Raw genomic sequence first — 15,501 nt, forward strand, 5'->3', positions numbered from 1 at the left:
AAGTTGGTTGCTTTGGATTTGGATGAAAAAACAGAAGGAAACCATCAACAGCCTCTGAGAATCACGTCCTTATTTCTTATACATTCAGCTAAAATCTTGCTCTTATGTTGCACCGATGTAATACAGCGAGATTTTTCGATTAAATTTCGTTTATCTGCCAGGCTGTGTTGGAGCGTTAGCATTTTCCTTCTATTTTTCCATCCAAATCCAAAGCAATGGACAGTAAGCTGTCAAGGGTACGTACGATACTTACTGTTGCGCAAATGCTCAACTAAAGAAGCATGTGAAAACACACACAATGGAAGAAGGAGCAGTATTTGTTAAAGCACTTTTATCTCTATAAATCAGCCACAATTAAAAAAAACAAAAAAACAAAAGCCATTAAGAAAGAACAGGAAGCTTAATAAGTCATTCCAATAAAAAAAAAAAAAAATAAAAAAAAAAAAGAAGAACTGGAGCTAAGAAGCAGCGTTTCTCTGGTTCTCTCCATGAAACGGTACAATTAATGTTAGCTCAGTGCCTAATGAACTATGCAAGCATGCGGTTGTTTGGACACATCTGAGCAGGTGACAGCACAGCGCCAGCTTTTGCTTTATCCACCAGCGGATCACAGTTCTCTAATTGCATGTTAATGAGCAGCCTTGTTGGTCTGCTGTGGTGATGAGCCGATAAACAATGTCAAGTGTTAAGGTGGAGACTGGAGAGGAGGTGATGGCAACAGAGGTCCCTCAGGCTCTTGACCACACATAATGGATTTCCACAGAGCTTACTGATCTGAGTAGAGGAGGGAGAGATGAGCGCCGACTGTGTTCGACTTTCTTTTCATTCTGTTAAATCAAAGAAGAACCGAAGAAACGGCTCAATTAATGACGGAGATAACCTTAGCGCTCTGCTGTGTGTGGCTAGTTTCTTGGTGCACCGGATATCAGCATAGACAAGAGAAATGCAGCACATTACAAAGTTTTTGCTTTTCTACTTTTTACGTGGAACTTGACTTGGAACAGTGCAGATCAAAGGGGTGACAGAATAGGATGAAGGAGAGGATATTTCTCTACTGTCCTCTCTGAGTGCCATTTTCTTCTGTTAAACCGAGCTGAATGGAAACTAGATTGTTGCAGAAAGTTTCAATTGACACTGACTGAGATTTCCCTGCACGCTACCCATCCCTTCAAACCTGGAGACTTGAGCCTCAATTATGATCATTCTCCCTGTGCCAACCCTCCCCTCTTCTTCACTGCTTCTATCATACATTTTTTTTCCCTTTTAGCAATTTTTAACTTACATACAGAAAACTGGACTTTTTGTACTTGAATTGGCCCAAGTTCTGCAAACTGTAACTGTACAGTGTAAGCGGTGGCATATAAACCAAACCCAATAAGGAAGGATATCAGTGTTGAGTACTGAGTGGATTGTTTCTTTGGTGTAACAAGGATTTTGGCAATGAATCTTGCTGGAAAGTGTATTTCTCTTTTGAATGGTGCCACATTTGTAAGAAAAATGCATTAGGGGGATTAATAACAAGAACATGGACGTCGACTGTCTCTTTTAAAAACGTACTAAATCTCTGCCAATGTTGATTAACTATTGTTTTTCATTAGATCAGATGATTAGAACATAGAAAGTGAGAAAAACAATAGGAAAATAAGATGATAAGCTTTGAAAATTATTTGGGGTTTTTTTTTTGGTTGTTTTTCATGGTAACAACCAACATACTCAACTTTGTTGTTTATCCTACAAGTCAATTTTCCTTGCAGATGTTGCACCGTTTAAGAGATGATCAGTGGTTTAGTCGTTGAAACCAGTTAAATTCTGTGTAATCTGAAATAAGGAATGAGATTTTGAAAAAAAAAAAAAAAAAAGTTAGCCTATATTGGTTAGTTTAATTGTTTTAATTTGCTTTGTTTCCCCACCAAAAGAGCAGGACTTAAGTTACAAATTAAGTTTTATGTATAAATTGTCAACTCTTATTTGCCAAATATGCCATGACACAAGATATTCTCCTATTTAAAACAAAATTCTTCCTTTTTTCTGAGTGTCCATAGAACTCTCACAAATTATGAAATAACCTGGAAAAACGGTATTTTAGATCAAACTCTCAATTCCTTTTTTTTTCTTGGTTTTGCCTTTGAAATATCTCAGATAATTGCAAATTCCAGGTAATCTGAGCAAATGAAAATAGTGCTCAACAATCACGACTTCTGCCCAGTTCCATTAGAGTCAAACACACACACAGTCAGCATGCTCGGCCTCATTAGCACTCATGTTTTAGCTCCATAGTCCAAATGACACAACCATTTTAATCATCCTTGCATTTTTGTATTGCTCACATTAATTGTAAATTCTGAACTTTGACTGCCTAAATTCTCCCTCTGTCTTACCAGAGATACGGAGTCCCATTTGTCCCATCACAAAGCGACTCCCTGTCAGGTCACGCTCGTTTTTAGAGCCTCCAGGAAATAAATCTGCTGTGTTTTTTTAGGTTTAAATGTCATGACAAAGCTGCATCAGGACTTGAGCTCTGCCACTTGGTGGGACAGCAACTATTTAATGCCTTAATCCCACCCTAAGCTGTGGCTGGAACCCCACCGGCGATTGCTGCATGCTGCACCAACAACAACCAGCTCCATTCATCAACCTAATGGGCTTTATATTTTTAACCCTTGCCATTTATCAGGCTGAGGCAGTGTGGTGAAGGGAGAGAGGAGGATCAAATTCCCCATTGCCTGCCTCAGCTCAACGGGGAAACCGTTGATTCATGGTCTCTCTTCCTTTTCCCATCACTCTTTTTCTCTCCTGTCTCATCCCATCATTCCCTGCTGTTGTGTGCCTCCTCTCTGCTCTCTGAGCATTGTTATGTATTCTATCAAGCTCCCTCCGTTTTACGCTCGCTCCCTGTGGATGTTTTTCTGCACCACATTCCTCACCAGTATTCCCACTACTGCACCTTCTTCTTTCCACGCTCACTTCGTCTTTCTTTGCATAATGCTCCTCTTCCATCTCTTTGCTGTGTTTCAGGACTTTGGGGACGATGGCTCCTTGTACATCACCAAGGTGACAACAATCCACATGGGGAACTACAGTTGCCATGCCTACGGCTATGAAGACCTCTATCAGACACATGTGCTTCAGGTGAATGGTCAGTAGTGGCTCATTTCTTACTTAACTGTGGAGGATTATTGAAAATGCCTCAGTGTTTGATTGTGATGCTCTTTGGTTCCTTTTAATCGGCTGCTCATGATGGAGAACTGAACCAGTGACGGGACTGGTAAACATGCAGCCTTTTGGTTGAAGAACAGTCTCAAACACGCACATAACATTCAGCTCAATGTAACCCAATGAGCATGCCAATACTACAGCTGTTACAGGCACAGTCAATGTTTGGATCAGAAGGAGTTGAATATAAAGCCTTAAAACCCAGGAAAAAGACCAGCTGGAGGTTATATTCCCCTATAAACCAGGTACTGATCCGACCAGTGATAAGCCTGCACTGGTTAACACTGGGCTAAAGGTGACAGATTACTTATTCCTCACCTCACTACGTGAAAGCATGTCATTACATCATTCTTATTTGTTTATGTAACAAGGAAGTTTCTCTGAGGTCGCAACCGTTTTAAGCAGGAGCAGATTTCACCTGAAGTCTGATTGGACACCAAAGGCTCAACCTCAGGTGATTGGCAGGTTAATGGTGAACAGAAATGTCAGTCTAGAAATGCACTGATAAGTACACAGCAGTCTGAAGTAAACTTAAAAGTACTTAACTAATAACCTATCCTTTAAAAATATTGACATTTAGCTGAACGTTTACAGAAGAGAGTTCTTCCTGTGTGAGTACACCTACTTATGTCATGTAAAGATATTAACCCGGTGTTATGTACAAGACAGTAATAATTTAGTCATATGGTAGATCTAGATGTGTTTTAAGATAACACAGAGGATCCAAGTCACATTTCATTTTCAGTGAGTGTATTTAGGGGGTACACTTATCAGTTCAGCTAATTGAGATTTTTACATTGACTGTTAAAATTGGATTCTTCAGTTTCCAAGTGGCTTAGCACCGACAACGCTAGAGCTACGTGATCCAGTTTATATTTTCATATATACATTGCAAGGATATATTTTCATATCATAATAGGATAGCAAGGCTATTTTTTTTTTTTTTTTTAAATTTTAAGTTAAGCCGTAACTTGATAATGTGGAGAAATATAGCCTGTAACCAGTCTTATTGTGTATTAAAAGATATAGTTGCAACGTTTCCCACTGTCTGGCCTGAATAGAGACATGATTAGGAGAGTGTAGTGGGTGAAATACCAACAGAATTTAGGATAAAAAACAGATAACATGAAACTCATCTTACTTTTTGAAAGCTTTTTTGAAATGCTTCTCAAATAAATAAAGAGAGCAAAGATCAAAGTTCAAATATTTGGTGTATGGGAAAAAATATGAGCTGCTTGAAGGGCTTTAAATGATTTCACCTCCATATTTCTGATTTGGATTGAGAGTCTCTTAGTTTTCTGTGGGAATAGAAAGTATTTAGTTTACTATTATTTAAAGTAATTTTGATCTTCTTTTAACGTATAATTGTGAAGGAAATGTCTGCAGAGATGCTTTTCAAAACACATTAGTTTCCTATAAAAGTATAAATATTATTAACCATCTTGTTCCAAAAAGTCCTGGAAAGAAGAAGCCTCATGACACTAACACTTGTAACATAAATTAAAAGAAAAAAAAATTTAGTCTCTTTTCAATTAAGGCAGGATTGGCTTTTCCCTGCTATTAATTGATAAGAAATACAGCTGAATTATAGACCTTAAAGGAGCCGGAGTGATGTGAAGGAAGCCGTGCAGACAGGAAGAGGACAAGTTATCAGAGGAGGACACATACCAAGTGTTTGTTTTTGCTATTGAAGGTATTTCAAACTAGACAGGACAAAATGAGATAAGGCGGAATGAAGTGGAGCCAGGAGCCACATTATACTAAGTGGGCGGTTTGCATCCCTGTGTGCCGTTGAAGCAATAACATCTTTCTATGCTGTGCTGAGCGGAATGACAATGCTGCAGCTTCAGCATAGCCGAAGTTCCCATAGTTACAATACCGTCCTCGTGTCTGTGGTGGTGTAGTGGTGACCCAGGGTGTGTTAGTGCCGTTCAAAAATAAGCCAGCTATACACATGAAAGTGAACACATCAAAAAATAATGGAAGAAGCAGGGTTATTGGTTGATGCTCAGCAGCTATCGGCTGCTGCTAGCCTGACGGTAAGCAGCTCCACACGTGCAGCATTGTGCTTCGCTCTGTGTGTATATTTCATGAGGAACAAAGGTCCCTTTTTGATTGTTGTTCATTTCATGAGTTGACACATTAATTTGAGGTAAACATTGTCACAAAGCATCTTTAACCAGGAGCAGAAGCTGGAACAAGACGTCTCACCAGCAGTGATGAACAAGTTAAGAGAAAACGTTTCAAATCACGGCTTTAAGCTTTTACAGTAGCTTGTTCTCTCTAAATGCATCACACCACATAAGCAGCTTAATGAAATATGTGCATCTCTTAATGGGAATACACACTAGAGTGTCTATGGTACCTTTATTGTTCAACACAGCCTGGATTCTTGTAGAAAATCTCTTTTTAATTTCAATATTTGTCAGGAATTATTCCCTTGGTTTGTTGAAGGACATTTCAAAGGTCTTTGGATTTTTGCTGAATTTTGTTGCTCTTTGCTGAAGATTATCTCACCCTTCTCCAATAATGTTGAGGTCTGAGCTCTAGGGAGGATTTATCACTCCATAAGATCTGTTTGCAGCCCAGTTATTGTCACGTTTGGCATTCTTCATCCCTTCCTTAACAATTGCTTCTTGACAGCCCCAGTTCCACAGAGACCATTTCTGATGAGGCCTCCGTAAAGATCTTTGCTACAGTCTTTATTTTTTTCCCCCTTTCTCTGAAGGACCTCACTTTCCCACACATAAGCTGCAAACAGCTTTTTAGCACCTGCCACTTCTTTTATCCCCTCTGCTTGTCTAGTTTCCAAATTATTTAGGAGCACACTGCACATGACAAGTTTTCAGATAATCGCCCTGGTTGGCGCAGAACTACTATTTAATGCCCATCAAACTGTGTTATATTTGGTGTTTTTCATGGATGCAACAAAAGAAATTGGACCAAATTATGTGTCTTTGCGACAGGCTGCTGGTGACAAAGTGTCTACAGATACAATTTTAATGGGTACTTTGCCAAGTCATCTGTTAGATGGAGACATAACACTGGTCCATCCCTTGACTATAGTGTTTTTTATGGTTTAATGGCTCTGTTAAAAAAAAAAAAAAAAAAATTCATCTGACAATGGAGAGCCATAAAGACTAAACTGAACAGGAGTAAAGAAAAGCAGCACAATGTCCAAAGAAAATTTTTAGGAAAAAAAACAAAACTAGTTTCAAAGATTAAAAAAAAAAAAAAAAAAAAAAAAAAAAAAAGAAGAAAAATCTGGCTGCTTCTGAGCAAAATTAAAAATAGGTGAAACAATCATTTTAAACAAAACTGCACACTTTACTTTCTTCAAACAGCAAATATATATCTAACAGCAAAAATACAGAAATGAAAAACAAATGATATTTTATTCTAATTAAGGGACATAGAGTCCATCGAGACATGGCAACTTTTTTCAATCTGAGAATGCCGGCATCCAAATCCCTAAACCACATCATACCTGTTCATGTAAACTATTACCTCATATTTAATTTTACCTCAATTCATCTGCATTCATTCACAGCCTTCTCCCCAGAGGAGGCGGGAAGTGACAGATATGTCCAGCATCTATTTCATGCAGGACTAGAGCTGCAATAAAACAGCCCCAAAGCTCTTGGATCCCTGTTATTTGTGAATATATTCCATGCTGGGATGAGACAAATTCCCCCTTTGCCCACTGCATGTGTGGGTGTTTGTGTTAGATCCCCCCCTGGAGTTACAGTTCACCATGAAACACTGCATAATTATGTTTTCACTTGTCCCTCTCCTCTCTCCCTGCTTCTGCGTTTATGTTTCCAGTCCCTCCAGTGATCCTGGTCTACCCGGAGACGCAGGCCCAGGAGCCCGGCGTTTCTGCCAGCCTCCACTGCCATGCCGACGGCATCCCGAATCCCAAACTCCTCTGGCTGAAGAATGGCATGGATCTGCTGCCTAGCTCCTCCAAACAGCTCTCTCTCATAGGTGAGGAGTGGTAGAAGGAAACAGTCACACCTCACCGAAGTAGGGTTTCTAATCTGCGAAGTGATACAGGCTTTCACATATCTTTATTAAACCAGAAACCAAAATGGCTCGTAGCAACGAAGCAAAGCCGAGTCGCTACCAAAGTATCGACAAACACATTTTGTAGCTGCAATATTGCTGTGTGCTTACCATTGATTTTTATTTCCATACAAGGATGATGAAATTGAGTTTGCAGTCACCCTCTTCAGCTGTTTTCATTTGCTCCACAGACAATGTAAACCTAGCTGCTCTGCAGAGGAACTGAGAAGGACGAGAAAAGTTTGAACTATCTATAATGCATACATAGCAGTTTCTTATCTGACTTATTATGTTTTTGTTTTTTGATAAAAAAATGCTCCTCATCTCATGGAAGGAGCAGAATGAAGCACTACTTTCCATTTCTTGGCCTAGTTCTCATTAGAAGAGTTTATTGACAGTGTGCGTCATTGCCTATGCTAATAGCTTGTTATCAACCCTCAGACACTCAAGCAAAGGAGGTTTTGTAAGGTTCACCAACACATAAACACTGCAGTGGCTCCACTTTCAGATTTACCAGGTAATGTGAAGAACAGGGCCAAGAGTCCTACTTACAGGAACAATTTGTGCTTTACTTCACCGAGAGCTTCAGGAGAGTGAAAAGACATTAGCGAGAAACCGATTAAGTAGTGCAGATTTTTTTTTTACTTTTTCCCCCCACAAAAGGTATTACCACACAGAGAAGAGGTACTTCATGATCTCCTTGAGCTAATATAATACAGATTTACATTTCAGTCTTAAATGTCTGCAGCCTGAGTACTAACAGTCAATAGTGGAAGTGATTGTGAGCCACAGTTTAGCAATAAAAATAAATTTATGTAGCTGAGTAAATGGGACCACGTGGGGCTGGTCATTGTGCTGAAACCACCGCAGCCTGCTGAGTCTCTCAGCCTCTCTGCTTGATATTTCATGTTGTTTAGTTTGCTATAAAGCAGATTAAATCCAATTTAGTCTTTTTTTTTTAATTCAATTCATATTGCAAAATCTCATTATGTGAGTATGCTTACTGGTATTTCAGATACAATCTCTACCTCGGGGGGGGGGGGGGGGGGGGGTGCATAGTGATGACACATCAAGCATTTGAGTTTAATCATTTATTGGTCTTTAGTCTGGCTCTGTCCCAAAATGTAGTAAAACAAATGCTATTAGAACTGATGCAGACTGGTTTTATAACATTTAGGATACCAGATGTAGAGCTTACTTGGTCCACTAGCCATTAAATACCTTTAGGTAGAACATTTAAAGTTGCACTACTGATTGTTGTAAAATGTATTAGGTGAGTTGCTCCCTAACATTGGCTAATTTAGCATCTCTTATTGCATCCTGTCTCTTCTCTGAGCTCTCTCCAGAGAGTAAAAGTCAGTCTAATATTGACTCTTATGTCCCTTTTTTTCTTCCTTTTCCATGCTTCCTCTGATAATGTTATGCTGGGTTTCTTGGCTTAAGCAGCCACAGTGCAAAATGGCCAGTGTATTGATGTCTAGCTGCTAGCATGAAATGAAGTCATGGAAATTATGAATGCTGTTTTAAACTAACTTGATGTGAAAAGAAAGATAAGTGTTAGCAAATTTCTTTCTTCTGCAGAATGATACCATTTTGAATGTTCCAGTATTGAAAAGAAAGGTAGCATCAAATACAGTAGGTAGAAAGCAAAAGAAGACAAAATGTAGCCGGAAAGAAACTAAGGGGAGGACAGTGTGAATATTAGATGCTATAGAGGTTCTTTGTTACCGTTGTGTCTTTCATTTGAAAAGGATGAAAGACACAATGAAAGCTTACTTTAATGTTTTTCTTGCACAACATGACTTGTGAAATCTCCAGCGTGGCTCATACACATCGTGGGATCTTTGTAGCGTAACAAAAAGGATCAGAGTGCAGCTGTACAGTACATCACTCATATGGAAGCTACTCTAAACCTCAGAGCTCACCTTTGATGGTGATCTTTTGAGTTTCAGTACAATCAGCATCACCTGTCGCCAAAGCAGCTGAAGGAGAGGATGCAGAATTTTACATGAACAAAATGTAACGGTAACTTGCGTTGATGACAATTTGTCAGAAGTACTTTCTCTAATCGTTTCAAGTAATTTGTTTTCCAAAGATGCTTGGAACATGACTAAAAAGATTGACAAAGTAGCGCATCCATTTATTTCATTTCAGGTTTTGCTGTTTTGACAGATTGGGGTGCTCAAGTAAAGAAGTATTTATTCTTTGTTGGAAAAAAAAACTCTTTTGTTGTGTTGTAATCAGTCTCCAATATATGTACTACACTTCAGCTGTGTGTGCATGCTAGTGTATGCAGTTTCCTACCATCTAGTCAGACAGCTGGAGATGAATTTACAGACTTTAGATTAGACCTGCAAACGGCTCCAAGACAGATGTGACGGCGCTGCACTTGTCCAACATCTAGCTGTGTCTACCGCTGTTGTATTGGATGTTTGTAACATTGTAGGAGGCAGTTTGGATTTCTTTTTTTAAACAGCAGCTTATTCACAATCAATAGGTTAAAGTATATCACTGCAAAACTTGATAGAACAAAAGGGTCACTGTGTGATCGTGGACGGGGAAGCAGGACCCAAATGGAGAAGCACGTAATAAAATGACAAAAGACGCCAGACAGCTGAACACAAAAACTACAGAGGAGAACATAAGGAGAATCCAAGATGAAGATAGTGAACATCAACAGTGAAACAGTGATTGGGATCTGATAATGAGCTAAATAAATTAAGCATTTAGGCAAAGCTAGTTTATTTGCATTGCAAATTCAAGTACAAGGCAAGTCAATGTGCTTTATAGAAAATAAACACTTTGCAATAGGGTGCAGAGGAAGGATTAGAAAGTACGTTAAAGAATATATATAGACAGGAAAACATCATTTAAAAAAGTGTGCAAAAATAATAAAGAAACCGTCCTAAAACCATTTAAAATAACTAAATTAAATGAAACAGATAAACATAAAAAACTTTAACGTCAGTAACAGCCCAGGTTAGACAACAGATGTGATGCAGATTTTATCCTTTTAGGAAAGGAATCTGGATTAAAACATGTCGACATTTGTTGGAAGTTTAGGTAATATTCACATCAGACTTTTTGAGCCGAATCCTCGTCCGTTTGCTTGGAAAGTCCGCTTCGTTTTGAGAAACGTGAATGCACCAAACAAATTCTCATTCGGATTAAAGAAGCGGACTCAGTCTGTATACAAATGCAGGTCCTGGTCTGTTTCAAGCGGACCAAATACAGGAAGCGGACTTCAAAAACAAAGTCACTTTCTGTATTTGATGTAGTATTGCATTGTGGGTAAATACATAGTGACGGTGTTAAGAGTCTTCTGCCTCGTGTGTTGTTTATATTGCACCATTGTTGCGGTGTATTTCTGCAGTATACTTGCATAAGACAACATAAAAAAAGAAGTGGAGAAAACAGGGTTTTCTTCTTCATGTGGATCTTGTCTTCTCTTTTACTAAATAATAGTGCAGCGCCACCTTTGTTGAGAATAGGGATATATTCTAATGGTTTGGCTCATTTGACCAAATGTGAACCTGATCTCGGTCTGCATGGATACACCCATCTACAACTGAGCCGAATCCCCAATCAGACAGAGTCTAGCAGACTATCCTGATGTGAATGTGTTGGAGAAAAATCTCCCATTGACAGACAGACACTCAGATCAGTGAGAATGTACTAAAGCTTTACATGCTGCAAGGAGTTCCCACAAGCCAAGCGTCCTCAGCCTGTGGACAAGGTGAACCAACAATCAACTTAGAATTACGTCCTTATGTACTCTTTTTCCCCAAACCCCATCTGGGAACATCATCATCCCAGTTCTTGGGACCCCAGAGTGAGGTTTACGACGCCAGTCTCCAGCAGGGGGTTAATGTCCTTTGTAGATATTTACATTTCAGAGAAACTTTGAAGTAAATAAGAATTTCTCTCTACAAACATAATTCTGACCACCTGACCTCTACAGAGGCTCACAATATCATAATTACAAGATTTTTCCAACAGAATGAAGCTGTAATCTCTACTGGTGGTTTGTTTTGCTCGTTTGCAGCTAAATGCTGCTTCTCCATGTTTAGTCTGGATTCTGGCCTGGACTAGTTGACCTGAGCTTTTAGATCCAAAACCTCTGATAAGTTTATATTATCTAAACATATCCTGGAGACATTTGTGGCATAAACGGTTCTGAGGTTTGTAAACTATCAGATGGGTTTGCTGATCTACTCTATGATTGAGAGGAAACCAGTATTAGGATTTTAAACGTGGTGTTGTGTGTTCACATCTGTTATTCCAGGTTTAAACTCGAGCAGCAGCATTCTGGATGAGCTATAGCTGCTTGATACTCTTGTTAAGAAAGTCCTGTTATAAAATCACAACAGTAATCCAGTATGTTGGAGCAAAATGCATGGAGGACAAAGCCTTTCATTCTGGTGATTATTCTGAGTTGGTAACAAGTTGCCATGGTGACAGCTTTGATGTTGATGCTATAAATCAGATGTCAGTCTGTCAACACTCCAAAGTTACAAGCTTGTTTAGGGAACAGGGGAATAGTCACTGAGGTTTTATCACTACCTAACGGATAGACGGAGGCATCGGAAGGAGGTTCTGAAGCCAGTGGTAATCCAATACTTCCAGATTGTTGGATCCATGTTGGATGCTCATTCAACACCCACCTAAACACCCCCACTCATAGAGCCAGGTTCACCTCCAGAATTTGGAAATGGCCCGCTGCGTTTCCAGACTCCAACCCAACTGAACACTTGTGCGATCATCTTGGGCATGCTGTGAGCACCAGTGGGACCAACATAGCTATGCTGGTTGACCTTAAACAACTCCTGACTGAGGTCTGGGACAGCGCAAAATGAACAAAGTGGAATAAAAACATTTCATTCTTCATGACTGTTGCAGGAGATGGCCATTATCTAAACCAACAAGCATGTCAAATCAGGACAGAATAAAGTTTCATCCATGTTTAGGATCAGTGTGTGTGTTATCCTGCTTGTTGATTTTAGCTTTGTGATGTTAATGCTGGCCTCCATTTAGCTGCGCAATCCAAGCCAAGACTGGATATTTTCTTCCATTAAAACGCCACCTTGTTACCACAACCACACTAGGAGAATACAGCTGAGGATTTTTACACATTTTTGCAGGCACAAGCCACACATTTAGCCTTGTTGCTCATCCCACAGAAGCATCATCCTTACAGATGAAACTTCTTGACAAAGGCGGTTAATCAGGCTTTCTGAAAATGGATATTACTAAATGGTATCATTAAAATGGAGAAATAATCACCTAAACATAAATTATGGTACTTTTTGTGATAAGTTATGTCTGTATACATGTACACTACCAGTCAAAAGTTTGGACATGCTTTCCCATTAAAACCAATGAGACAGCGTGTCTAAACTTTTGACTGGTAGTGTATATTTCTTTCAAACATCACTAAAATTCTCTTAATCTTGAATTAGAGGGTCTTCGGCTGAAAACTTCTCTCACCAGCCTGAATTGGAAAAGATAAACAGCATTTTGCTTTTTTTTTATGCGTTTCCCTCCCTGCACATGACTGCACAATGAAAAAAAAAACATAAAAATAGTTCAAGATGACAACAGTAATGTGTCTTTTCCTTGTTTATTCTCTTTGTAGCGAATAGTAGTGAGCTCTTTATTGGCAGCGTGCGGTATGAGGACACGGGGGCCTACACCTGCATCGCCAAGAATGAGGTGGGAGTGGACGAAGACATCTCCTCTCTCTTTGTAGAAGACTCAGCCAAAAAAACCCGTAAGTCTTTCAGTGTTTATTCTCCGTACCAAACACAATTAGCCGTCATATCTATGGAAGAGATTATGATGATTTAACATTCTGACAGAAATCCTAATGTCTGTAAATATAAAAGGGATGAATTAGAGCAGCGACTGCTGCTTCGGTCCTGCATCAAAGTCTGCATGTTGTGTGTTTTGGCTGCATTTGGTTCAATATAAAATCATTGCGTTTAATCGTGGAATCTAAACTTAAGCACTGAATATGCTCCAATTTCTGCCAACACACACGTGTCATGATTCATTCCCAATCAGTCACAGTCGTATTGATTCAAGAATGAGGCTACTTGTTCAGCGTCACGCATGAACGAGGCGGATGACTGGAAATTGCAGTTGAAATGCCTCCTGTGTAGACGAGCTTTTTTGAAAATGATCCATGGTTCTTCTGCATTTTTAATCCGGTGAGCGCTGAAGCCAATGAGCGCATGGAAATAAATACACACATAAAACACTTCATGTCAAGCAACAGCGAACTGATTCTTTCTGCCCTCAGATGTCAGAAAAATGAAGGGAAAAGAAAAAGCCCAGACAGGCGTTTATAATTAGACAAACAGTGAAACTACAAAGCCACTTTTTTTTAAAGCGTAGCTTCTTCTGTAAACATGCAGAGACCACCGTTCCTCCTGCTTTATTATTACAAGGAAAGCAAAATCTTCACATAATAAAGACTCTTAAATCCATTCTTTTAGAGTTTGTGTAAGCCTCTGCAAGCCTTAACACCTATGGGCTCCTTTCATCCATCTCTGAGCAGATCTCCATAAGTAAAACGTACTTGTTAACTCCATTCTTTAGGTAAAAGTAGAAGCTTCATTGGGTTGAAGCTCGTCTTTGACTGGGCAACTTTAGGACATAAAGTCATGTGACGAACTGCAAACATGATGCCCCAAATCTAAATGTTCTGCTATCAAGGTTTTATTGTTGGCGACCTACTGGGATGATTATTCTTCCTCTGGAGTTCTTGGTCATCTTCCAGAAGGAGACAACTCCAGCTGTAGTTTGGTTACATGATCGAGCTACTTCCGTTTGTCACTTATTGATGCCGCTCAGTTCTTGTTAACACTTAAAGCTTTAGAATTGATTTTATATTCTTCCCACAGAGCTGCTGTGGGTCTCCACCGGCAGTTCATTAACCTTGACTTCTTGGTTTTAACCCTTGACTTCCACTGTGGCTTGTTTGAACTTTATTTACATAAATATGTGCATTGTTAAAGTCTAACTTAGCTGTGGCGGTGACCACAGATGGAGCAAGGTTCTGGACTCAACTCCTGCAATTCAGACCTGGAAGCTCCCATGATGCAACTTTCCATTGCCTGCATGTGCACAAACTGCTTTTTCTTCTGCTAATGTGACTTCATTTTTGTCAAGGCTGTAGACAAGTCAACCTATGCTTTAAATGCTGGCCAACACTAATATTTACAATACTTCTTTTTTCTATGGAATTATGTACGTTTAGAAGAAAAAAGAAAAACGCAGAAAATTGTTGCAAAATCCTAAATAAGACAGAAATCCTTTGATGTAATCACTTTTTTTTTAATGTTTTCCTGCGTGTTTAACTGGAAGAGCTTAAATAAGGCAGCAAATACAGCTTCTAGACATCTTGTTCTTGGCTACGGAGGATATTTTAGTCATTGTTTTTTACTAGTCTGCTGCGGGTTACAGCTTATAAATGCTAAGGGAACATTCACACATTGTGGATCACTAAGGTCACACGTGTCACTGACTCACCTGACTGTCATGTGGGTTTTTCAAGCGAAGTTTCCTATGAGTTGTTTACTTGCCTGACCAACGCTGTTGTGGTCGAAAGGTTCAGTGTGTGAAATGTTGTGAAACCTCCTCGGAGGCAGAGTCGAAGCTGCATTATAGGTGATGGAGAGGTGTTACCTGAGGCCACCTTCTCTCTTCACAGATGTTTTGTTTTCCACTTTAACATATAGGAGCAATTTCTCTAAAGCCATTTGTTGTCTCTGCCACCAAAATATGGACACTGCTGTCCTCAAAGAAGAGTCCTTTTATGTTTGAGATGCAAGTGGATGGCATTTTGCCTCCTGGAGCTGGGCGTCTGTGCTTGGCCTTGCATTTGTAAAGTGCTTGTTTGGTTTCTCCTATATGAAGGTCTGAACACTCCACACGGCACTGCGCTGTGTACGCGACTCCACTCAGCTTGTGTTCAGGTGTCTTGTCCTTTGGGTGAACCTAAATGTCACGTTTGTAATGCATTCTGGAGGATATTGTATCTCAGTAACTCAGAAGGATTTTCTCCATCAAAGTTCAGCCGCCTTTTTTTTTTTTTTTTTTTTTTTCAGCTCTTGCAAATCTAATTGACAAGAATTGGTTTTGTTACATTATTTTATCATCTCCCTATAATGCAGCTTTGACTCTGCCTCAGAGGAGGTTTCACAACATTTCACACACTGA

At 39.5% G+C, this 15,501-nt stretch overlaps 1 protein-coding gene across 1 annotated transcript in view; it reads left to right on the forward strand.

Moving 5' to 3' along the window:
- fstl4 (follistatin-like 4) overlaps positions 1-15,501 on the forward strand; it is a gene marked incomplete at both ends in the record, with an annotated part of 237,648 nt that overhangs the window by 197,236 nt on the left and 24,911 nt on the right. The window contains 3 exon segments of the mRNA XM_079248015.1: positions 3,016-3,136; positions 7,039-7,200; positions 12,914-13,048. Coding sequence (XP_079104141.1) covers positions 3,016-3,136; positions 7,039-7,200; positions 12,914-13,048 — 418 coding nt within the window.

This window comes from Telmatherina bonti, assembly GCF_933228915.1.
Source record: "Telmatherina bonti genome assembly, chromosome: 10".
Lineage (NCBI taxonomy): Eukaryota > Metazoa > Chordata > Actinopteri > Atheriniformes > Telmatherinidae > Telmatherina > Telmatherina bonti.